The sequence below is a fragment of the Acanthochromis polyacanthus genome, chromosome 9 (genome assembly GCF_021347895.1).
Source record: "Acanthochromis polyacanthus isolate Apoly-LR-REF ecotype Palm Island chromosome 9, KAUST_Apoly_ChrSc, whole genome shotgun sequence".
NCBI classification, from domain to species: domain Eukaryota; kingdom Metazoa; phylum Chordata; class Actinopteri; family Pomacentridae; genus Acanthochromis; species Acanthochromis polyacanthus.
Genome location: NC_067121.1, coordinates 36,313,897 through 36,338,324, shown reverse-complemented (window position 1 = coordinate 36,338,324; position 24,428 = coordinate 36,313,897). Strand labels below are relative to the sequence as shown.

At 38.4% G+C, this 24,428-nt stretch overlaps 1 protein-coding gene across 5 annotated transcripts in view; it reads left to right on the top strand.

Moving 5' to 3' along the window:
* astn1 (astrotactin 1) overlaps nucleotides 1-24,428 on the top strand; it is a 452,360-nt gene that overhangs the window by 256,519 nt on the left and 171,413 nt on the right. For all 5 annotated transcript variants that reach the window (XM_051953294.1, XM_051953293.1, XM_051953292.1 and 2 more), the window contains 2 exons: nucleotides 9,947-10,051; nucleotides 18,842-19,030. In XM_051953294.1, coding sequence (XP_051809254.1) covers nucleotides 9,947-10,051; nucleotides 18,842-19,030 — 294 coding nt within the window. The remainder of the gene's footprint in view (nucleotides 1-9,946; nucleotides 10,052-18,841; nucleotides 19,031-24,428) is intronic.

Genomic DNA, 24,428 nt, shown 5'->3' with positions numbered 1-24,428 from the left:
TGGAGTGAGTAAAAATGCATTTAAATTCCATTTCCTCCTCATGTTTAACATACAGTTCTGTGTCCTTCATGAGTTTTAGGTTTAATGTCACCATTTGTCATACAGTTAGCCCTAATGGCACTTTTACCACCATGCATTTAATCAGCATTAGTATAAATGTGACCATTATAGCCCATTCTTTATCAAATTCTAAACCTGAAAGGAGCAAAACTATATATTTTTTCTTTCACAGGAACTGAACAGTGCCATTTACTTTGTAGCTGATTTGAACAAATAAAAAATACATTTAAAAAAAAATGCATAAGAGGTGGTACCCAATAGCTCAACTGTTTGAGTTGGGGACCCATAGAACTGTTCATTTTCAGAACAGTTTATCACTCAATTTCCCATTTCAACACATTTTCTCACTAAGAGGCAATTAAAGGGTATTCATGATAGGCTCTATGTACCTAAACTGTGCTCATCTTTGACCTGTTCAACTCTTCTTTTACTATATGACCACCATATAAACCCTGATGGCAGAAACATCAGCCCAGATCCATAAGAGAAGTATTAATATACATTCAGAAATGCACATGTGCCCGGCTAAAGTCTACAGTCAAATAAAGTGAAAAATAAAAGGTTATTGATAACGCTAGATCATAAATCTGCAACACCTCTGGCTATTCTTCACATTTATAAGCCTTGCATAACAGAACAAAGTTTGTGCAGTGGCAGAAAGGAGGTGATAGACATGGGCCAAAATGAATACAAAAATCTAAATAAATCAAATGCCTAATGAGATTGCTTAGACTGCCCCAAAGGAAAGCAGCATTCCCTCATTTCAAAATGTGCAGACATTGTAAGAGATTGATAATCCATTTTAGGATTTTCACTATTAGGTTTGTGAATGGAATCACAGCAAAGCAACACAGCGGACTGGGCTTGATTCCAGCTTATGGCGCTTTGCTGCAGGTCTTCCCACATTCTGATCCCTACTTTCCTCTCTGCCTGTCAAATAAAGTCATAAAAAGTCCCAAAAAAATAACTTTAAAAAAAAATGTGAAAGGGAACCACTTATTCCCATTGTAGACGAGCAGCGGTACACTCATGTTACGGAAATGTACGCGCCATAAAAAGCTGGTTGCTGCTGTCAGGTTAAAGAGAAATAAACCTGACATGACTTTGAGGTTTGACGAATCACACAAGCTGAGGATGAAAGCATTGGAAAACAAGGACAAGCCTGAAAGACTCGGTCAGGTCAGTCAGTAATGAGGGGGTTGATCAATAGTGGAAAATGTGTTCAAATTATTTATTGAGCAAAAGTGGCTAGACTGCAATGCAAAGAGGTTTGATTAAGCATTCCTAAGCCTCAGTAAAAATGTTTTCAACTTCAGAAATGACTCACTCTGACAGATGGTTGAAGGCACAAAAGGTTGCTCTAACACTAACAGTCAAAACAGAGGATCGCATTAAAGCTGCTGCTTTCACACTTACAAATTGACAGCTTCTTTGTGTGTCGACAGAGGAGCTATAGACAGAATAAATCTGCATCTACTGTTCTCTAATGATGTTTTAAAGAAATCAGGAATGCTTGCAGCTGCAGCAGTGAGACGGACCTACATTTTCAGTTATCGTCTTACATACACAAAATGTCTCATGTCCCATTTTTCCCAAAAAGTGTTTTTCTATACGTTTACACTGCATTCTTGATTGTATTGTAAAAGAAACTTAATTTTACTTTGAAACAAGCATTCATTCTTACTGACAGGTAAGACAGTGGCGTGGTAGGAAAGGCTTCCAGCTGAAAGAAGTCTGTTTAATGAGGTAAAAGAAGCAGCGCTCAAGCAGTAAAATAAATGCCCAAGTTGTGTTGATTTGCGACATATTTATGATACATGACAAACAAACATAATCTGCCACAAAATCTATTTCTTTCAAAATGTCATTGAGATTGCCTTTGTTGCGTAGGGATGTAATTTTTGCGAGACGGCAGTTTGTCAGAGAAGCTTTAAATCAAATCTGTTTTTTTTTTGCCATGTATTGTGTTATATTATAAAATGCTTCACACATCCTGCTACGTAAATATAGTGAACAAAACATTCAGCACATTAGAAATGTAATTAAATATTATGCGGACAAATACAGCATGAAATGACTCAATATGCAAACAACTAAATGATTCAACTAAACAGGGTTGTGTGTACTGTAGGGCTTTGTCATACATGTGTTTCTATGCTTGTGGTCAGTCAGTGCATATTAATTATGTAGTTTTTCAAAGTATTTAACACAGTGTTGGCTGTCCTGGAGGGTAACTAAACACTGAATACGAATGAGTACATTTGCACAGCTTTGTAGCATTTTCTATTCATCCTTTCTGTAGTTGTTTTTCAGAAGCCACAGAAGAATCTGATATTCCCCAGTACATTTGACTGTAAGCTAATAAATGTAGTTTACAGTGCTGATTCGTGTCTGAATGCAGTTTTGAATCTAAGGGGACGTGTTTCAGCTGAAACTGTTTGTAAAGGCACTCTGTAAAGTCTGGCAATTCATTATGATTTAGTGCATGTCGCCAGTGTTGAAATGTAATCTGCATAAGTTGCAGCTGCAGCAGTCTTTCCATCTGGAATGTGGCGCCGTGAAAACACGATATGTCTCACAGTATCGAAAATACTCAGTTCGAGTGCCGCAGAGCACATTAGTTCCAGTAGTAGATGCATTCAGTTAGCTTCCTCCTCTGATCCCCACGCTGCCCTCAGCTGAAGGTATAGCTCTCCTTAACCAGAGCTGTGCAGAAACACATTTGGAGCCGGAATAACGTTATGACAGCCATGTTTGCTTCAGCATCTGCTCAACTGCTTTAAAGCGAGTAATGCTTATTTCTGTGGAGCCATCTTTTTTTTTTTTTTTTTTTTTGGCAGCATGGTATTGACGAGAGACATTTTTATGCCTTGTATTTCTACAAAGGGAATCAGTTGTCGTACACAGCGAAGCCCTGACCGAGCAGCTTCTGTGAAAAGGCTCTGGCACCGGCTGCCTGAAGAGAGTCTGTGAACTTGGGATGTTTGCAAAGTGAAGTTCAGTCAAATTAATCATTCTGTCAGACAATGAGAGCAGAGCACCCCAGGGCTAAAAGGGAGACAAGGCCTTTCAGCAAGAAGAAGAATACGCTGCGCTACTGTATATGTTTTGGGCTTGTTATTCATTTTCACTAAGAGAAGGCGGGGGGATGGGGATGGGGAGGTTATGCAGCGGTGTGCGCTTCGCTCTCTCCGTGCCGGGGAATATATCTATCGTTCCGGGGAGCCATTTCCCATAAGAGGGGATAAATGGATGCAGCTGAAGGTGAGGACAATGCAGGAACATCACATTTAGAGGCTTATTCATCAAGTTCATAGGTGGTGTCAGGCCCCTGCCAAATGTTGCATTTTCACAGCACCCTTGTAAAGGAACTGTTACTGGCCTTGCACGCATCCCCAGCACTCATCATATTTCATATCTAATTTGTGTTTCCATGTTTATGCTCCAAACAGAAAACCGCGGTCGCATTTGCTCCTCAGCGTCAGTGTTATTTTTGTTCCGACCTCTTCCAACTCCATTTAAGCCTTATCTCAAATACCCAACCTGATTTTAGTTTTTAACTCTTTCCAAAGTCCAGATTTGAGACTGGAGGGTCGTAAATAACCTCCTTCTACTTATGAGCTCACCCAGCTGACTCACTTGTTTGCTGAATGCTGTTTTAAGGTCTTAGTCACAATGTTGTACGTCTTGTCTTCAGCCCTCTCAGACATGCACATTGTTACATAAATGTTATACAAATTTAAGATGACTGCCACATGCTTGAATAAGCACCCCAGTTACTTATACAGAAAAGACTCAAGACTGATTTTAAGCAGAAAAGCCTGTCCTGAATTTTAAGAGTAGCGTCATGTATTTATCATTTCATATGCATAAAAAGATATGAATTATTAGATTAATTAAAAGAATTCATCTGATTTAAACACAAAACAGGGCAAATTCTTTAATTTGGGGAATTTCATTCATTTTTTTCCCCAAAAAAAGCAAAACTGAAAATGTTAGAAATGCTAAATATTCAAGTTATTCATATCAAGTTTTCTGATTTGATTGCCACCGAAACCATTTGCTCCATGCTCATGTCTTTTTTATACTGTTCTATCAAACAAAGGTAAGAAAAGCAAAGACAACTGAATGTTTAAAAATGACTCTGGTTCGAATAAATAGAGCAAAAATGCCAAAAACTGAAGTTACCCGCAATGGCCACTTGAGGCTGGTTCCAAAAATGAGTCAATCCTTATAGACGGTTATATTAAAATGCCAAAGCTTAAAGCTAAATTACATTTGTTTACAGCTTGGTACAAAAAGAATACTGGACTCTACAGCTAAATTCCCATTTCATGATAACTGCACAGTGGCCAATTTTTATATAAAATATCTCATGTAAGTTGTATGAAAGCTTGAAATTCTGCATAATGAAGAATGTGTTTAAGAAATGATCATTTGAAGAGATTTTCAAATGAACCACCAGCATTGCCAGGGCTTCCCTGTGTACGGAAGTTATTAGGATATACGGCTTGATTTGACATGTGAAATTCAGAATCCTTTTAGTTAACTGAGTCAGCAAACAGTGACACACCAAAATTTTTAAATTTAGAAATAATACTGTTATCCTATAGCAGTGCTGTTGTAACACAAAAAATAACTTTTTAAACTCCTCCTACTGTTTCATAACGTTTACCGCATGCAAAGTGCAGATTGTCTTCTCTTACTGTAGTTTTGTCAGTTTTAACTCATTTAAAGAATCATACTTGACACCCATGTATGACCTTGGGGCAGAACTGGAGAATTTATCTGCTATTCACTATTGACATTTGTTTGTGTAACAGGACGTTGGCACTATTTGTGGTCTGTATGCTTGTAGCATTTGTAAATCGCTTCTGTGAAACCCACTCCTAGTGTGTAATAACCACAAGTACTGAATGTCTGTACACAATAGTCCAGTCATGATGGAGCAAAACAATCGCAGTAATAATAAACACCTTTAAATGCCAGAAAGTCACAATTGTAACAATGGCGAGCAATGTCATGCCGAAAAAAAACGCTGTAGAATTGTTAGTCTCCAGCTTCTTTAATTACTGTAATCATGACAAAATGTTCCCTAACTCCAAAGTAGTAATTTTATGCAGGGCTCTGGCTGTATGACATCAGCATGAAAATAGCCCAACCTTACTGAAAACGGACATCAGGCATAACAGTTTCATCATTTTATCCCACTGAGAGAATCTCAGTAGATAACTGATGTCATGGTGACCAGAGTGTCAGAATGGAACAGAATCCAGAATAATAACATTTGTCTTTACTCGGCTTTGTTATAGGGAAACCGCCGCTATCATGTATTGACACTTGATCTGGGGCCTAGGTTGCTGTCTTTCATGTGTCTTAGCCAAGCCACTGCAAAGATCATCCCCTAATCTGACACAGTGACCATTTTATCAGACACAAATATTGTGTAGTCTGAGTCTGGCATTTCAACAAACTAGTGGCCAAAAGATGCTACTGTGCCTCTAGTGTACTGTCCCCTCATCACGAGGCTGGAGATGTGACTCCCGACCACTCCGTGTGTTTAAGAGTCCTTAGGCAAGACACTGAATCTTAACTTCCCCCCCGACGGCAGGCCAGCGCGTTGCATATTCATTGTACAAGACAGCTCAGAGGAACAACGTTTATTCTGGAGCGCTTTCTTTTTCCCTTAGTTTTTAGTTTGCAAGTTCTGTACAGTTCACTGAACTACATTTTCAATACCTCACCAATTTCTATTCATTCGTCTCTTTGCAGTCAGAGTTCAAATGAGGAGATTACCTCCTGATTTCTGACAGCCTTTCATGACATTAAATAGCAGGTTTATCCTCAGCGAGAGGCAGCTGCAGGCATCCCCTCATTAAACAGTTGCACAGCTCACACACGCATACACACACACGTATACACACACACACACACGCACAGCTCACACACACACACACACACACACACACACACACTCACACACTTCCAAATACATACCTGCATTAACTCAGTTTAGGTTCAGCAGCTGTTCTGCTAAAGATAGGTCCTATTTAATTGGCATGTTAGCTACATTTATTTTCATTAGTTGTTTTGTTGGCTATGTTTCGTTCCATTTTGGATCACTTTCTTTATGAGGTAATTTCCTGCAACCAGCATTGTCATGAAGGAACGTCCATGAGAGTGTTAACAAAGGCCTGGTGGCTTCAGTCAGACTCATTGGAGCAAACCAAATAGACTGAGGAAAGAGGAAGGGTTGGGAATGAGTTGTTCTGTGTGATTTGTTGCTTATTTTAAGTAGGATTCAGTCATCCAAGTGGGGAGCAGGTATTATACGTTCTTTGGGAGAATTGTGTAAAGGCAACTTTGCCATGGGGGACTACAAAATCTGTATTTTACCCTTTACCCTGCTTGTAGACACCACCCGTTTCTGTATAGATAATGGTAGAGGATGGTGTGTTTATATACCAGGTAGATGTTAGTGTGTATTTTGTCCTGGTTGTGGGTCAGGAGAGTCGTCGTCACTCAGTGCTGTAAGTCCACCTGTTTCAAATGTGAAAATTCAGCAAAAGACAGAAGCTCTGCCAAATTCTATATGCTGTGCTTCACTTTCCAGGTCATATATCTCAGTTGCAGCTGCCATCCTGGCTTAAGAGCAAGCCATCATCGAAACCTTACTCTCAGATGATAGACTGACAGCGTCCCAACCAATCTGCATCCCATATATGCATCACAAATTATTCACATCGGTTCCTGATGCATCTTCATTTTCGTGGCATGCGTGCAAATTGCCACCCTTCACCGGAGATGACAGACATCTTTTTCTATATCCATCATCCGTCGCTTCCCTCTCCACCTTTTCATACAGTACATGCACCTTTGCTGCTCTCTTCTTTTCATTGTTTCTCATGTCTCAATTTGTCTCTCTCATACACACCCAGTCAGATCTCCCATGTGTACACACACACACACACACACACACACACACACACACACACACACACACACACACACACACACACACACACACACACACACACACAGTTCTTCCTTTTCCTTCTTCCCTCCATCTCATTTCGCCTCCTTCCTCTCTTCCATGTCTGTGGTTGCAGGATACGTGTCTCAGTCGCCGGCATTATCCAGATACCTTGTGCTTGTGAACATGGTGGGAGCAGTCACAGTGATGTATGGCTGTAATCCCACCGCTGCAGCGTGACACGCCTGTCAGTTGCCATGGGAGACTACATGATTTATATTCCGCAGCTCCTGTTTATGGTCTGATATAAGTGATGTTAAAGGCCCAATCCTGCACTCGTATGTAAAAATGAAGAGGTCCTGCCACTGATTGGACCGGCACTGTATCCACAGGGGTGAAAAAAAAATGTTGGCCGTAATAAAATCATTCCATATTTATACCAGTTTGATTATTTATTCACTTCACGTCATGTTCACTGACAATCTGTGCTGCATCACTTCATGCTGTATCTACAATTAATCTGTAAAAAAAAAAAAAAAAAAGAGAACTTATTGGTTCTTTAGCATTTACTTGTCTAAGACCAGTGAGGTCGCTCCCTCTGTGCTGAGTGATGGATGGTATACATGGATGGATGGTAATAAAGCAGTTTTTTCTTTATTAATTGGGCCAATATATAATTGCAGGACTGTTTGTAACATTGTGGCAGGCATTATAGTTGACATTTTTGCTGTTTTCAGGCCAAAAATCAACATGGCCACCTGTAACTAAACACCACATGGCATTTTTACAGAAGGATTCTTATAAAATATTAAATATACTGAGTGAAATTGGAATTGAAAGTTATTTGTAAATGTATTGTAGTGATTCTGTTGACGTGATAAATCCACACTTGACTCACACACTGCTTCATATTGAGTAACTCAGAAAGCCTTGGAGTCTGGCCAGTCTTTTCTTCAGGAGGAAATGACATCATGTGGAGCAGGTCATGTGATCTGGAATTAACACACTTCCTTGAGAGGTGTTTTTGTAATGGGGAACTTAGTTGACAGTGATTTCGCAGACACAGATGTAATTAGTTATTTTCCATATAAAATTTGATAGATTGCCACAAAAGAAATATGTCATGATTATCTCAACTTAATAAAATGAACACAATCAAAACTTTTTTTGAAGAAACTCATTTTTTCATTGTTTAGCTGATTAGAAGGTGATTGTTATTAAACTCAGACGGTTATTTAATTCACATTTTTAGTGATATCCAGTCATTTTTTATTAATAAATGACTGTTTCCATAAAAAATAATTATGGAATTTGTAAAGACGTGATCATAATGAACATAAAAAACATTAGTTATGTTGCCATTCACTGCAGTTATTGGAAAAATATGAATTAAAGCTGGTTTCAAAGCAATTCTTGACTAAAGTTTCAATCACAAGAGATGAAGACATATTTGTCATATCATGATTAGTTTCTGTTCATCAGTTAATGTCATATAAAGTGCAATAAACACAAAGAACTATTTCAGAGAACCCCTCTATTTCAAAACAGTGTTCCAAGCAAGATCATCTTAACACAACAAAAGCATTTGCGCCATATTGCCTGTATATCCGAGTCATAATGACTCATTTCTTCACAACATATTTTTCTCATGCTGCCTGCCCAAAAACACGAAGGTCCTTTTTTTGGTTAATATGCTTAAATTGTGATACGATATGCAGGAACGTAAACTGGAAAACTTCAACTCTTGGCCTCTTGAACACCGTTATGTACCTCAAGTGTTTACTCTTATTGCTCTGTTGGTCTTGTTCATAAAATCTTGGATATTAGATAATATTAAGATTTAAAACTGGAATATAATCTAATGGAAAGTCAGTTGAAATTTCGGCTTTGCGTTACTCTCTTTTGACTGTGAGACATGGGCTGTTGGTATCGTAGACACCGCTCAACTGAAATAACAACTACATGCAACCCTATTAACTTTTTAGCCAAGAAGAAGAGAGATTTTTGTTGTATTTAAGTGTCAGACACAGTTTAATCGTTCCTAATTATGCATGAATCATGTCATACTGTCAAAGTGGGAAATTTTACAGGTCATAAAAATTAAGCACCCTGAATTAAAATGTTGTGCAAGGTTAATTAAGAGTCATTATGAAGTTCTATCCGTTTCCCTTGTTGATTGCTAAATAATTCAGAGTTGATATAAAAGTAGGAAAATAACAAAATTAGGTTATTCAGCATTACAAATACGTTTCTTTTGTTGGGATTGTTTTTTGATAAGCCTCAAAGAGGTGTCAAAAAAACACACTTCCTACAGTGTTTTGTCAGTTTTATCCATCATCTGAGTTTGCTACAAATACTGAGCTTCAGAAAATGAGAGAAATTCGTTTTAAGGTCACCAAGATGGAAAAGTCGGATGCATCTTTAGCGTGCGATTGATATGAAAATGCTCATGTTTAATATAAATGTGCTGTATATTCAAGTGAGATGTTGGCTTTCACTTTCATCTAACACTGAACACCTGCTGCCTTCTCCTGTTTCACCATGTCTGAATAGATTTTACGTTAATGCTGCGATTTCCTGGTTTTTTTTGCAGAGTTTGAGCTGCAGATCGGGCTCCTCTTTGATCTAACACTGGAGACTTTGCTTGCTTCTCTCTCCTGTCATTTAATATAGTATTAATATTTATTAAATTTTCTCCTTGATTCTTCAGGTAAACAAGAATGAAACGTAGGGCCACCCTTTGATCCAAAGACTGCAATCTCCTTCACTATGAAGGAGGAAATAAACATTAATACTATAGTTTCTCCATATATTTGTGCAGGTGTCGTAGTGAACTTCCTTGAAATAGGCTTTAACATAAAACCAGGGGCTGCTGCTATATGACTAAATGTGTTTTTTCCTGTGATACTGCAGGTATGGTGAACTACAGCGAGGTGTCTGGCTACCCCCTCGTTCAGCACTGGAGTCTGCGCTCGGTTCTCTACCACGTCAAACTCAATCAGTGGGTCCTCTCTCAAGGTAAATCACATTGTGTTCATTAATTATATACATATAATTTGCTATTACTGATTGTTTATTTATGCTGAAAGAAGCCTTGCTCGGGTCTCCGCAGAGGAAAAACAGCACCATCAGCTATCAATTATTTATCACATTGTAATTAATATGACACATCAAGGTTAGCCGCTCATCATAACAGCTTGGTTACTTTAATTTAAATTTTTGATCAGCTATGTGATTAACTGGCAGACTGCCATCTTTTGATCAGACTTGGCAAATAGGATGATCTTTGATGCCTAAACTTGAGATGTGTGTGTGTTTTAAACATTACAGCCTGCATACCTTTATCTTTAGCAACCTAGCAACTATGCAAGCTGCAGATTGCTTAATCATTCCCACCCTCAGCAACTTTGTATAGATATATATATGTTTTTATATGTATAAACAGTTTTTTTCTTAATATGTGAATATGCAGGGCTAAATTATTTTATCTGATTCCATTTCATCATTTTTCACGAAAAAATCCCGAATGTCAGTCATTTCAGTTCAAGGGTCACATTCAATTTGATCTTAAGTTTGCCACACCAGTAAAATCAGAGCATAGTAACCTGTAAGTAACCGCAACTCCAACTTTTTTTCTTTATTTTAGTTAATATATATATATATATATATATATATATATATATATATTCTGAAAATGTTCGCATTCATTGAACTATCTTTTTACAAAATGTTATGAACATCCTGTGATTTTTGGAAGAAAAATAAGTTTAATTTCAACAATATTATGCCTCAGTGTATCATTCACATGCACATTGCAACTGACAGATCACAGTTTATCTATAAAGGCACAAAACATTCAGTCAGGTATCTGGAACTGAACAATATATTATTTTACTTTAAGATCAAAACAACTGGTCAAAGTCTAATTTTTATTTTTTTTTTAAATTACAGTTTTACAAATTTACAATTTACTGTTAATGCATTATCTGTAATTTTTACACTTTGCAAAGTCATCCAAAATGAACCATCTGGCCGGCCAGTTTTGGCCCACGGGCCGTATGTTTGACACCCCTGGTTAAAAAAAAATCAGAGTAGATGAGCCGAGGTGGTGATGTCATCAACGACGCTGGTGTTCCAATTGCACATTAACAACGTGTTCTCTCATTTTGGGAGTCCGTAATTCTGAGTTCGTACGTTTGTCTGTACTTGCCAATTACACAAGTATGGACTTGCTCACAAGTACAGACTCGCGTACTTGGTATTGAGAAGCAGCTAGCGCAGTTTGAATATTATGCGCCGCGAAAAACAGGCCGACAATAGTTCAACCAATTAGCTCCGTGTAGATGGACCTTTCCCCTCTCAGTTGCTCGCACACCACCTGTCATGCCTCTGCGGTTTATTTCAGGAGAAGCTAAAGCCTTGGAGTGTATCCATCAGCTCTCATTTTTTTCATGATGTGATTTAAAATACGCTACATAAACAATCTCACCATTAATGGAATCAGTTACAACACTGCTCTGCACTGACCTTGGCCCTCAGGTGCTGCAGCACAACTGTGACAGCAGGCTAATAGAAACAAGCCTGACAGGGAGACAGTATTTCTGCCATGATGTAAAACTGCAACAAGACATTACCTGCTATCACTTGCACCTAGCATAATGTAACTAAAAGACGCCTACATGCCTTTAATCAGACACTACAGATGGTTCAATGCAGAAACCCATCTTAAAAGTTGAAATTGGAACCTGTTTAGAAAAGGGCAAATCCTTTCAAAGGATTTTAAATTACTCTTTAAAAAGATTTGCTGGTAATTGGATTAGCAATTTGACTATTATCATCTGCTACAGGATCAGCTCAATGAATCATAGACTCACTATAGACTGTGTTCACACCTAAAACATGACCAAAGCTGCCAGTAGTTACACAGTGATTGGTTCAACAAAGTGCAGCTGTGCCACAAGCAAATAACTTCAAGAATCTAGTTGCCTTACAGTGTAAATATATATCAGGTAATTAGTAGACTATGTAGAGTTTATCATTTTGACATTTTGACACCAAAGCCACCAAGCTGTGTGCTGAAGTGGTTGAAATGAAGCATACAGGGCATAATATAACCCCTTGGCCACTAAAGACCCCAGATTAAAGAGACTCTATGATATCTTAGTATGAATCTTTCAATGCCAATCCTGTTTTAAAAAGTGTTGATATGCCGTTCACATACAATGTATAGAGTACTGTACAATGCGTAAATTGCCTGCAGAAAAATGCAGATTTCTTGTTCAGTTTTATGGTAATAAACATCTTGAACATATGTACAGTATTGCATTTACCATCACCACGGGGCACCTTGCAGGCAATTTTGTAATGTGGTGTAAAGAGTTCCAGTTGGGTCTATTATATGAAATTAAACCTTTGTTGAAACAGTTAATTATGGACTGATTGTGGTTGTGCCGTTCAGCTGCAGCGCTCAGAGAAAACTCTGAAAGCCAGTGAATTGGTGAGGGTCAGGGTCCTTTAAATTACAAATTAGGTAAGTGTCACTTTGAAAGAGCACAAACGAGAAAGCAAGAGGGAAACAAAACAACAACTGAATACTGTGATCACGACCTCAACTCTTTAGTTAAACCATAATAACATATCCAATAGTATCCAGAGGCACATGTTCAAACAAAATGGCAACAGAACAGCATGCACGTGTTTTCAAAGTTTGAAATAAGGCTGTTGGCTCAGAAACAGAGCAAATGAAGGCACAAGCAGGTAATGTCTGAAGGAATAAATTATTTAGACAGTTTACAGTTAAACTTGAATAATACAGAAGAGATGCAGAAATGTCAGAGTGATGATTAAAGTCTAAAAGGAGATGCATGTTGTCATCACGTTATATTAGATTAAACCCAGTTCCCCAACACACAGCTCTATATTTATCACAAACAAGTTGTCTAGGTTCTATATCCAGCTAACCTGCCTTTGTATACTTTCAGCTACAAACACAAATACATAGTCGGTGGGATTCAAGGACTACAAGTCATTACTTATAAATGGTGGAATTAGCTGACTGTGACACTCATGACTTAAGTAACAGGTATACAGCGAATAATTAGAGAGCATCCTAGATGAGGCGTCATTTTCTCACATGGCTGTCATGGTAATATCCATATGTTCCTGAATTTAGAGGAGAATTTTAGTTTGATGTTATGAGACTAAGTAAAACTTAGATATCACATGCTAATATGATGTTGACAAATAGATTGATGGAAAGCTAGAAAGGCTTTCAGTATACAGAAACACTCATTTCATTTTATTTTCCATCTATTTTTCTCTGAAAACCTGTCGTATCACATAGCTTTGCATCAATACTAAGACCCAGGCATCCTGACAGCACCTACCATGGAAACTTCTCAGAATAAGATAGCTGTGAAGAAGTATTTAGTCAAGCAATGCTGCTACTGAAGGCTGCTCTTGGCTTTTGACACATCAGGGATTACCCTGAATATCTTCTGATGGATTTCTCACCAGTAAATGTACAATTCTATGAAGTATTTCTATGCTTTTTTACTTTTTATTTGACATCACTTGGGTTGTTGGCAGTATTAAGGCTAAAGTCAAATCTGCTGAAATACTGCATGCATTCATTCAGTCATTTTTGCTTGGCTATGGGAAGTGTCATTTAATAATTTGGATTTTTGTCATGTTTTAAGTGCATGCATTATTCATAAATCCATCATAAATAGTTTCCATTCTGAGAAGTGCAGCCACCCCACTGTAAATACAGCCATGACACCTCTAATGCATTTCCAATGGCGCTGCTGCTGCTGCTGCTGCTGTGGTTTGAAAGTGGCTGCCACTTCTGCTGAGGATACAGTTTCTATTTTCTCTTCACTCAGAAGCGACTCAACAGCCTCCGTCTTTTTTACTCCCATTTCCCACTTTAGCTCATCATATTTCAACAGCCACTGGAGGGGCGAGGCTACTGATTTTTACATCTGATAGCAAAGCCCCCATCGCTCATCCTCACTGCGCTCTCTGTCTCTCACTTCAGCAGCCTCCTAATTTAATTTTAGAGGAGAAGTAAGAGCGAGCAGAGCATGAGTGCTGAGATATTAATACTGCTTCTCCTGGAAATCATAATGATAAACGGCTATTGCGCTTTTGCTTTCCAATATTTGCTGAGAGAGAATCCCGGCGAGCACGCGGTCATTTCGTTATAGCGTGCTCAATGTATCATATCAAACATGTTTTCTCGTGCACTTTAGTTCCTTGTTCTGCCCCACTCGTTGAATTCACTGAAATTAAAATAACATTAGAGGACATGAGAGTCTTTTTTTCTTTGTATTTTAGCATAAAATGTGCCATCGCCCTACCCCCACTGGAAAATCCACAGTCATCTTGACACAGCTATTTAGGAGAAAATCCTTTAGCACCATTACTGTGGGTGAAACCTGTCATTTCGGTTTAGGTACCTCCGAGGACACATCGTCCTTCAGGGAGATTCGCTGTCTAAATTAGTGATAAAAAGAACTCTTAACCCGGAGGCTTTTACCGCCACTCATCGCCACTCTAAATAAAAAGAGAAACACTACCTTTGTGTTGGCTGAATGTTTTCCTGAAACACAGCGAGATGTATTCATATATCTATTCAGAAACTGGGCTACATGCGACACTGGGAGTCTGTATCACCAATGTTTGTTATCTAAAAATGTGAAAGTGGAAATTTGAACACCTTCTAATTTCTTCTCATAATACATAAACACTGAAAAACGCTACATTTAATCATTAGTCGTTGAAAACAGTTCAAATAAAATTGATTTTTTTTTCAGTTTTTCCAAATTTGCATAATCTGGATTTGGAAATCTCACATTTTGTTATCCACAATCAGGTAATCATGGAAAACTGGCACTAAAATAATGTCAGTTTATCATAGCAACACTGAGTCCTGTCATGGTGCTCAACATGCAAACTTCTCAGTGTTACTAAACTGAGATTACCACTGATCTGAATGAGACGACAGATCACACTGTGGGCTGCTAGCTATGTGAAGAACAACAGAAATGTATTTAAAGAAGCAGAAAATATTTCAATAAAAAAACACAGGCATCCTCTTCAACTTTAAATTTCTTTTAATAACCTCATCTGGGCCACAACAAATATATACAAACAAACAAATATCCATTTTTCAGAAATACATTCTGAACATTTTGAACATGTGCTTTAAATTGTGTGGATTGTGTTAACATAGTTAACATTCATTAAAAACTACAATCAACGTTAAATTAATGGGGATTTTTTTGTATCTCTTAACAGCTAAACTTTACTATATGAAAGGCCTAATAGGTCGCCTAATGTCTACTTTAATTTATCATTGTAAATATTAAGAAAATCAAGTAGCAAATATAAAGAAACTAATTCATACTCGATGATATCTGGTCTTTTACTTTGTGATTAATTCCTATAGCTGCAATCCAGTCAGATTTCTTCAGAGTAAGCAGGCCAAGATATTTATGAGTAAGCTGGATAGCAGTATTTATTTATTTTTTTTCCAGTTTTGAGTCTAACAATTCATTCTTGACCTTGAAGACAACAGACATCATTTTCAACTCAGTCTACTTATTTGCTTCTTCTGACAGTTTTAACCACTCTGAAGCAGAAAGTGTTGACATTTAAATTTTAGGATGTTTCTTTTAAATCTAAAAGTTGAGCTTGACTGTTCATTCTTGTCCTTGGAAACTGCTGCTGTTAAAATCAAGTTCCACTTAAGTGCTTGTCCCTCTGCTTTTAGCTATGGCCTTCGGTCCTTCAGCCTACTCACAAGGACTGTGTGATTTGATCAAAATCTCCAGAAAAAGAACTTTCGCTGACTTTGACATTGGGTTATCAGTTTAAATGGACACACACATTAAACATGCATTAAGGTCTTTAGATTTCTGAATTTCTCCATGATGCATATTTAAATTAAATATTTAAATTAACATTATTTAGTTAAAAGTATAACAAATAAACCAATCCGTTGCTTATTTCATTGCTCAGTGGGTAATACCCTTCAGACAGGTTTTCTTTAGTCAGATGACTGACTTTATGGTTGTATTTTAACATTTAACATTTCAGTTACCACATTCAGGGCTCACTGCCAGAAAAAAAAAAATGCTGACAAGTAAAAGAAGACAGAATTCCTGTACAAAGAGGCAAACTGTAAACATGAAAGTCCCTGTATTCTGTTTGAAAGTGTAGATGTTCAAAGCTTAAAGAAAAGTGTACTGTATTGCACGTCTTCCATGCTGCATTATTCATTGTTTCTCACTAAATTAGCTCCTCTGATTCTGATTCTTCATCAGATTTCATGAAAGAGCCTTGGAATGATATGCACCAGCTACTGCACGTGCAATGCTCCCCTAAAAGCTTTAACATCAACAACATTGTTCTTCATGATAGCCCATGCCTGTTCATGTCCATGTGTGGACACTGCTGATAATCTGTGCTCTTTGGTTGAAAGGGTTCATGAATAGTAAGCAGCTGGCTCAGATGTCCACTAAACCCGTTTAAGACACTTGGTGCCAGACACCTGACAGAAACTCCCACTTCACCCACTGTAATTTGAAATGCCTTTGTGTAGTTAATAAAGTGAGACAAACCTGGATTAGAAAGGGCAACAGGGGCCTTTAATTCAGAATTAGAGACCTAATAGAGTTTGCTGCTGCTAGAAGTCACTTTGCCGACATGTCACTGAGGGCACACTTTTGGAATGTCTGTGAACTACTTGGTCACAGAAGTAAAACACTCTATCGAGGCAAAAAGTAAACAAGATTAAATCATTTTATACTGACATCTTATTCTGTTCCAGCTCCAGATTATTTACAAAGACAATTTTACACCACATTTTAGCCATTCTTGTCTCTCCTAATAGCACAGTCTGCTGCAGGGATGTGAAGTGAGAAGTGGTAGTCTGGTGGTCAGTCCACTTCTTTTGTCCAGACAGAGATACCTGAAGAATTATTGGATTTTCTGCCATTTAATTTAATACTGACATGCGTGGTACCCAGGTGACCCCTTTAACTTTTCCTTTCGCACCACCATCAACTTTGGTAGGCTCATTCATGTTGTCCTTAGCAGCCGTTGGAATACTGCTGATCTTTGAATTTTTCATCCAACACCATGAGCTCAAAATGTGAATTGGTTTTATACTTCCTTTCATGACCAAATATTGTTTTTGCAAAGTAACAGTGCTAGCTGGCTGACTATTACTAACTTGCTAGTAGCTAACTAAAATAGTGGACACAGTAAACTTTATTACGTTTTACCGGGTTATTCGATAATTCTTGCTGAACATCAGATAAGCACTCATAACATCAGCATCAGTTATACTTGTTTCTAAAGCTTATTATCAAAAGTTAGTGTTCCAACACACCAAACTGAGATGGTGAATATTGTCCTTACACTTGTGAAACATTAGCCTGTTAGCAGTGTTAGTAGTACCACTGGGAACAGTTAGCACTGCTGTGCCTAAGCACAACCTTGAGATGGGATCATACTCACTTGTGGACTCGCACATGGACAACTGCTGTGAACAGCATGGATCCGTATCTGTGATTGGGGCCAATGTATGGTTTCCAAATCTGTTTGTGCAGACAGATGCAGATTTTAAAGTGGGCAGTGGACTAGAATGTGGCTCTGTTCATCCTACAAAAATAAGCACATGTCAGTCTGCAACACAGATGGATGGTTTCTGGTTGTGATTTTGCACTTTTTGCAAGATCTTATACTTGATTATAGATTGGGCTGTAGGACCGTGTCAATGTGATTATGACTGAAGTGTCTCAAGCACAATGTGTGTAATAGCTCTAGACTTCTGGAGGATTCAGGACACTGTTGATGAATTATGAAGCTGTGGATAACATAGAATCTCCTCACACAGCATGTCCCTATAACAAGCATTTGTTGTGAGCACCATGTGTTTTCTGGCACATGTGCAGTTGGCATGCTTGTAGTACAGACAGTCTGTGCTGGGCTCCATGCTGACCTTCTTGGATAGATGATAAAATTCACATCATGCAGACCCTTGCAGTCACATGGATGTGGAAAGCTTGAATTGGCCTAATATACCTTCCTAATTCACTTGGAGGACTGAGTTCCATACATGCACAGTGGATCAGCGACTCCATATCCCTTGAATGCCCGTTGCCCTGGTAGTGCTGTTGCTTTATGGACTGTACATACAGATTTTGGGCTGTATGTGGATGTGTGATTAGAGCTGTTACCATGGTATTAGACTCCTAGAGAAAGTCTCATTTTTACACTGGAAGACTGCTAAAAATAACAATGTAAATCCATGGGTTGCTCAACTGCTACCATCACATAAGCATTAAAAAATCCCACTACTATTCCCCCTCAACTATCACCTTCTGCTAGCCTGATAATGAAGAAGGTCAGTTAAATTACAATAAGGTAGGAATATATGATTTTTTTTATGAATTCCTGTGAATATGGAGTGGGTATGTAAAAGCCAAAAGCCATGAGAACAGCTGTGACATTCAATCTATACATCAAGTGAGGTGTGGCTATTAAATACTGAGACCTGCCTTAATATAAGTTGAACCACAGTTAAATATACAGCATGTATTTGTGAAGAATATGCACAATTTGTAGTAAGACCTATCAAGACGAAGATTCTGGGTGTAGAGAAGATATTGAATAACATTCCTCTATTCCCTCTATAATCCCAGACCCCACTTAGGTTTTTCTTTTAACAGACACCATTCGCTTCACATAGTTTTTTTTTTTTTGTGTGTGTGTGTGTTCTTGTTTCTATCTTCTCAGCCTTCAGCTCGGCCATCCATTCTCTGGACGGGGCGACGCAGCGGAGCGACTTTGTCTCCATCCTCAAGGAGTTTGGGAACCATTACGTGCAGGAGGCGGTCTACGGCTTCCAGGAGTCCTGCACCATCTGGTACCCCAACAAACAGGTCCAGAGACAGCTGTGGATGGAGTACCAGGACATCAGCAAAGGTAGGGGGCAAAGACTCACCCGCTGTGATGCACTTGTTGTTCCATGAAATGCTGCATCAACATGGATAATAAACGGTAATTATTGTTGTGAGCGTCAAAAGAACATGTGTGTTTGTGGCTGCGTGGGATGTTTGAGGAGCACAGTTTTATTCCTGCAGTTATCCATCGATCGTACAACTTCATAAATTGTCACCCCTCACAAAATGCACTGAAGCTTGTAATGCTGTATGTGTGCATTAGAGTGGACTGGTTTATTATGTTACAAATGTAGAAGTGACAGGACTCTTGATCATGCCTCAGCTGTACATTAAGTTCTTGCCAGGAGTAGCACTTAAACCTCACATGGGACCTTTTTTAACAAAACACTGCACCCTGTTTTTGGCTGTACCAGTTATAAAGAACTCTAAGACTTCCAGAATAAGGAACACTACCTGTTGACCTTTTTAGTGTACCTTATGGATTTTGGTTTGTTGTACGGGTCCATAAGCCGTACAAACACACATAAACAAACACCTTTATTCAAGCTTGGTATTGAACCTCATGCACACTGAAATGTGTCTCTAGCACCACATATCTGAAGCTCTCCTTTAAATTAATGAAGTTTTTTTTCAGTTGGTATTTTATTTTATTGATCAGATTTTTAGCAACTGTGGATTTTCATTTTCAACAATTGTAGCTTTATCAACACATTTCAGTGGTTCTTTTTCAGACACGCTCATAGTGATTTTCCTTTTCATACTCCACAAATATGACATGGCCTATACACATAAAGTTATTTGAATGAAAACACATTCAACATGTGTAACGAAACATATTAGCAAACTATGTAGTCATCGTTCTTTAAGAAAGCTCAGCGGTACTTAGAGATTTATTTCAAACAAGGTATGCAGTGCAACCAAAAGCTTCTGGGACTGTCATTGTCTACGTGCACAGAGCCCATTCTGATGTGGTGCATGCAAATGTGAAAGCAGTAAAATCCAGGAGACTATTGTGTACTGCACCGTCAGCAGTGTGACCTGTGGTCCACACACTTTTGTGACAACAGTTGGGTGTCCATTTGTGATTTCTTCGTGGACCTCAAACTGTGTCAGTCAACAGCCCAGAGTAAGCCAACCTTCAATGGTCATCACTTGTGACTCGAGGTGGGTCCACAGTCAGCATTAAGAGAAGAAGCAATAGTTTTTATAGTGGAAGAGCTCACAGTTTCCAAGACTGGAAAAGGTGCATCAGATCCACACCACAGCAAGAGCATGCTTGTTGTTTTCGTCAACCATGTGGTTATACAACAGGAATTCAAACAACCTAAACTGTGGCTCGATAACATGTTGGTGCTCAAAATTGGCTCTGCACCACTCACAGCATGAAGATTATGCACAGGTTTTTTTGGCCACAACAGCACTGCTGTCACTTCCCACTCACTCTGCTCACTGCATTTAGCTCCCTTACTTCGTCAACTTGAAGGATCACTTTTTTGACATAGTTCAAGGCTTCCAGGGAGTCTTACAAGTATTGCAGAGGCGCTGCCTTGCTGCCCAAGAAGATTACTTTGACAAGGATGGCAGCTAAATTAAAATCAAATTTGGTTTTGGAACTTTTGATCACACCTCGTATGTTACTATAAAGTTTTTCAGATAAAACATACACTTACAATTAGGATTTTAAAAGTATGATTTCAATTTAATTTAGTTCAATTCAAATGTTTTTAAATTAACAAATAACTTTGTTGACCATTTTCAAATCTCCATGGAAACTGCTGGTTTAATTAAACTGTATTTGCAGCTCATTGTTAAATTTATCAGAGTAAAAAATATGTTGAAGAACTAAGTTATTGTATAAGCACTAGAAGTTTGTGATGTTAAAACTAATTCATTTGTACACAAGACATTTGACTTTGTCTCACACTTTGTATTGGAAAAGGACTGGAATTTATTTTGCACGCTAAGTTTTTACATGCAGAAAGTATGTTAGAACAGTTTAAACTATAGATACAATTTGCATGACAGTAATGAAAGCAGTTAAAAGTAATTGCACCACCCCCGGCTGCATAATTAAAAAGATGTTTACACATTCAGATAATAGTAGGCTGTTAAAAATCTAGCAATATAGATTTTTTTCTGCAACTTTTCTCTGCACTCTGTCTTTGATACTTGTGGTACAGTTTGTAGTTGAAGCTTCTGTATGTTGTTCAACTAAGATTTCAAATGCAGAACTTTAACTTACACTGTAGTGTATCCATTTTTTTTGTAAAGACTGTCAAAACTTTAGTACTTGTAAATACTGCAGCACATAGTAGCTCCTATTTGTTGTGCATCTCAAAGATTTCAAATACTCTCCAGGCTGCTGATCACAGTCTTACTAGCCGAGCAGATGACAGCTATTGTACATGTTTTCTGCAGCTCCTTTATGCTCTTTGTTGTCTCCACTATATGTGTGTCCAACATTACCAAGAATGTAATGTCACGATGCGCTTGTATTTGTTTGAGTCCTGCATGGTAGAAAAGTGTCTTGTCGATCACATTCCCGCATTGCATCATGATCAGCATTGTTCTGTCTCAGACAGTTACAATGAGCTGTGTCTCTTGAGAAGTGCTTGAAGCGCTGCTGCTTCACCATCAGACAATCATAAAACCGATGTCTTTGCTTTTCGCTTTATGACTCAAAATGCCAGCATATGTCAGTCATCCATCTCTTTGTTACCTGTGCTTGTTTTCTCTGTAAGTCACATAAGAGAGTTTAAGTCGTCACCCCTCGGTTTCACCTCAGTGGCGTCAAACTGTCTGCCGTCGTTTCCTTTGTTTGTCCTGGCCGCTTTTCATCCTTTCCTTTACTTTGTCCAAGGACACCCCTGCTGTGCGCCGCCGTTCACTCCCAGATGCCTCTGTGCAGATAGATGGCATCAGATGACTGAGTTTTCTATCCTTACTAAAAGTGCATTACTCTTCATTTCCAGCCGCCTCAGACAGGCCGGTTGCAGACGCTGCTAAACGATTAAACACGATCTCAAAAATACTATACTGCTTCTTTTTTTAGCCTCTTCTTTGTAAACTGTGACATTAAAGATTTCCCCCTAAATCACACGAGATAACGGAGATTTTCCCTGGATTGATGTTAGTGAAGCTATGCTTTGCATCACTTATTTTTTGTGGACCTCAAGGTCACATATAAGCTTATTTAGTGTGTGTAGTTACTGAACAACGCATCTGTACGACTGATATCACAATTCCATGACTTTAGATTTGATCAGTTTCTTTATGGCTTTGACTGCATTGTGTAGCAAGTTTATATATGAGTATAGTCATGAATATAAACATTTCATTTCACCTGCACTTGTAGTTTCCAATCATATTCTGATATGTACATGGAATTTGGGAATATTCAAGAAAAGAGAGTAATTAGTACACTTACAAATAATTAACTTTAATGAATTGCTGATGTGTGTTATGCAATTAGTGTGTAGGCAAGCATGTAAATTACATTTACTGAAAAACAATATTTCAATAATACAAAATGAATTTATTTATGAATAAATAATTAGGTGACATTTAGTGGGAGTTAAGCAAATTATTTTTTTTTTAAAGAAGAATCCCGAAGAACAAGTGTTCAAGAAACCATCGAAATAAACTTTAATAAATGTTATTGCATAGAACTTTGCAAGAAATTGTCACGGAAATTAAATAACATGTAATGCAATGAATCTTTCCACGTCTTACAGATATTCCCACTATTAGCCACACAATAATAGCTACAAAATAATTGTTTAAAAAAAATGTCAAAATTTCTAATTATAAATTGCTTTCTTCCAACTACTACCACTACTTTCCTGTAGTTCCCATGTTAAAGCAACAACAAAAACAACTGATTCAGTCCGTGTGGCAAAGGAAATCTGATTGTCTCTACTTGTGCAAAATCCATCCAGAATCTATTTTTCCTGTCAAACGGGAGCACAGTGATTACGTCGGGCTGTGAGGATCTGAAATGATTCAATTTAAGTGGGTAACTGTTTCAGCCTGGCCCAAGACCATCCGTTTTGAGCAAAAGAAATTGATTCCATTGGCAAAAACTTGAAATCAGAGTCATCTTTCTTAATCTCTTCCTGGCTTCTTGGAAACGTCCTGGCCTTTTGGAGGGAGTAATGAGCTCACAGGAGAGTTTGATGATCCATGTCCTCACCCTTTGCTCCAAATACAAGATGTGCCCGACTGCAGCCTCCCTCCATATTCAGCAAGAAGCCGGGCTCATCATTTTCTGCATTTCAGCCGTCTGAGTTTCATCTGTTAATGTGTTAGCTATGCATGTAGCTAAATACTGCATGACATCCAAACACAGTAATGAAATGTTTTATTTTTTTGTCAAATACTTGCATTACTGAAGAAACAGTGTTCCCTGTTGCAGCGAAGTGTTTTGCATCCCCTTCATCTGTAGCAGCGTAGCTTTGAGCACTTCATCTGTATGAACTGCAGTTACCTGCTTTGTATAATTTCTTATTTATGGGGGAAAAAAAATCTCATTTTTCTCACATAATCAAATACTGCGTTGGCTGTTTGAAAAATAATGGGAAAAGCTTTTTTTCAGAAGTCGCGCTGTTACCCAAACAGCCATTCCTCCGGTGTGAATTTTCACTCTAATACAAAATCAATAAAGCGTCCCCAGAACTCTGATATTTTGTGGCAATTGTGCATCAACTGTGAATTATAACTCAACAGACCGGAGCTCAGCGGGTGAAAGAACCGCACGCCGCACCACGGTCTGTAAAGTTAATTGAAGACTTCCACCAGTTGTTTCCTAATGACCCAGGAACCTGAAAACAACACACACACACACATATAGAGGCACACACTGCTAAAGTACCATTGCTGTGTCAGTCATGTTTGTGGAGACACTGCCATAGCTCATTAACCGTGGTGTGTGTGTGTGTGTGTGTGTGTGTGTGTGTGTGTGTGTGTGTGTGTGTGTGTGTGTGTGTGTGTGTGTGTGTGTGTGTGTGTGTGTGTGTGTGTGTGTGTGTGTGTGTGTGTGTGTGTGTGTGTGTGTGGCCATGATGCCTTGTCATCATGATTAATAGCACTTTCTTCCTTGCACTCGGTTGCGATGTGAGTTTCTTTTTGTCAGACACATGACCTCAATTACCACAGCAGAGATCACACATGAACAGCACGAATGCCTCCGCCACTCGGTTTCACGTTGCAACTGTTTATTCCGTGGAGAAAATGCATTTGATTGGAAAGTTAAGGAACTTTAGAGCCAGCAAGAAGCAGTTATTTGTGCAAATTCAGTAAATGTGGATGTGGTTGATTAAGAAAGCAATTCTTTTGATAGAGTTTAACCTTCATACCTGCTGACTGCTTAAATGAAGATGCAGCTTTGTGAAGCATTTATAGTTGGAGGAATAAACATTTCT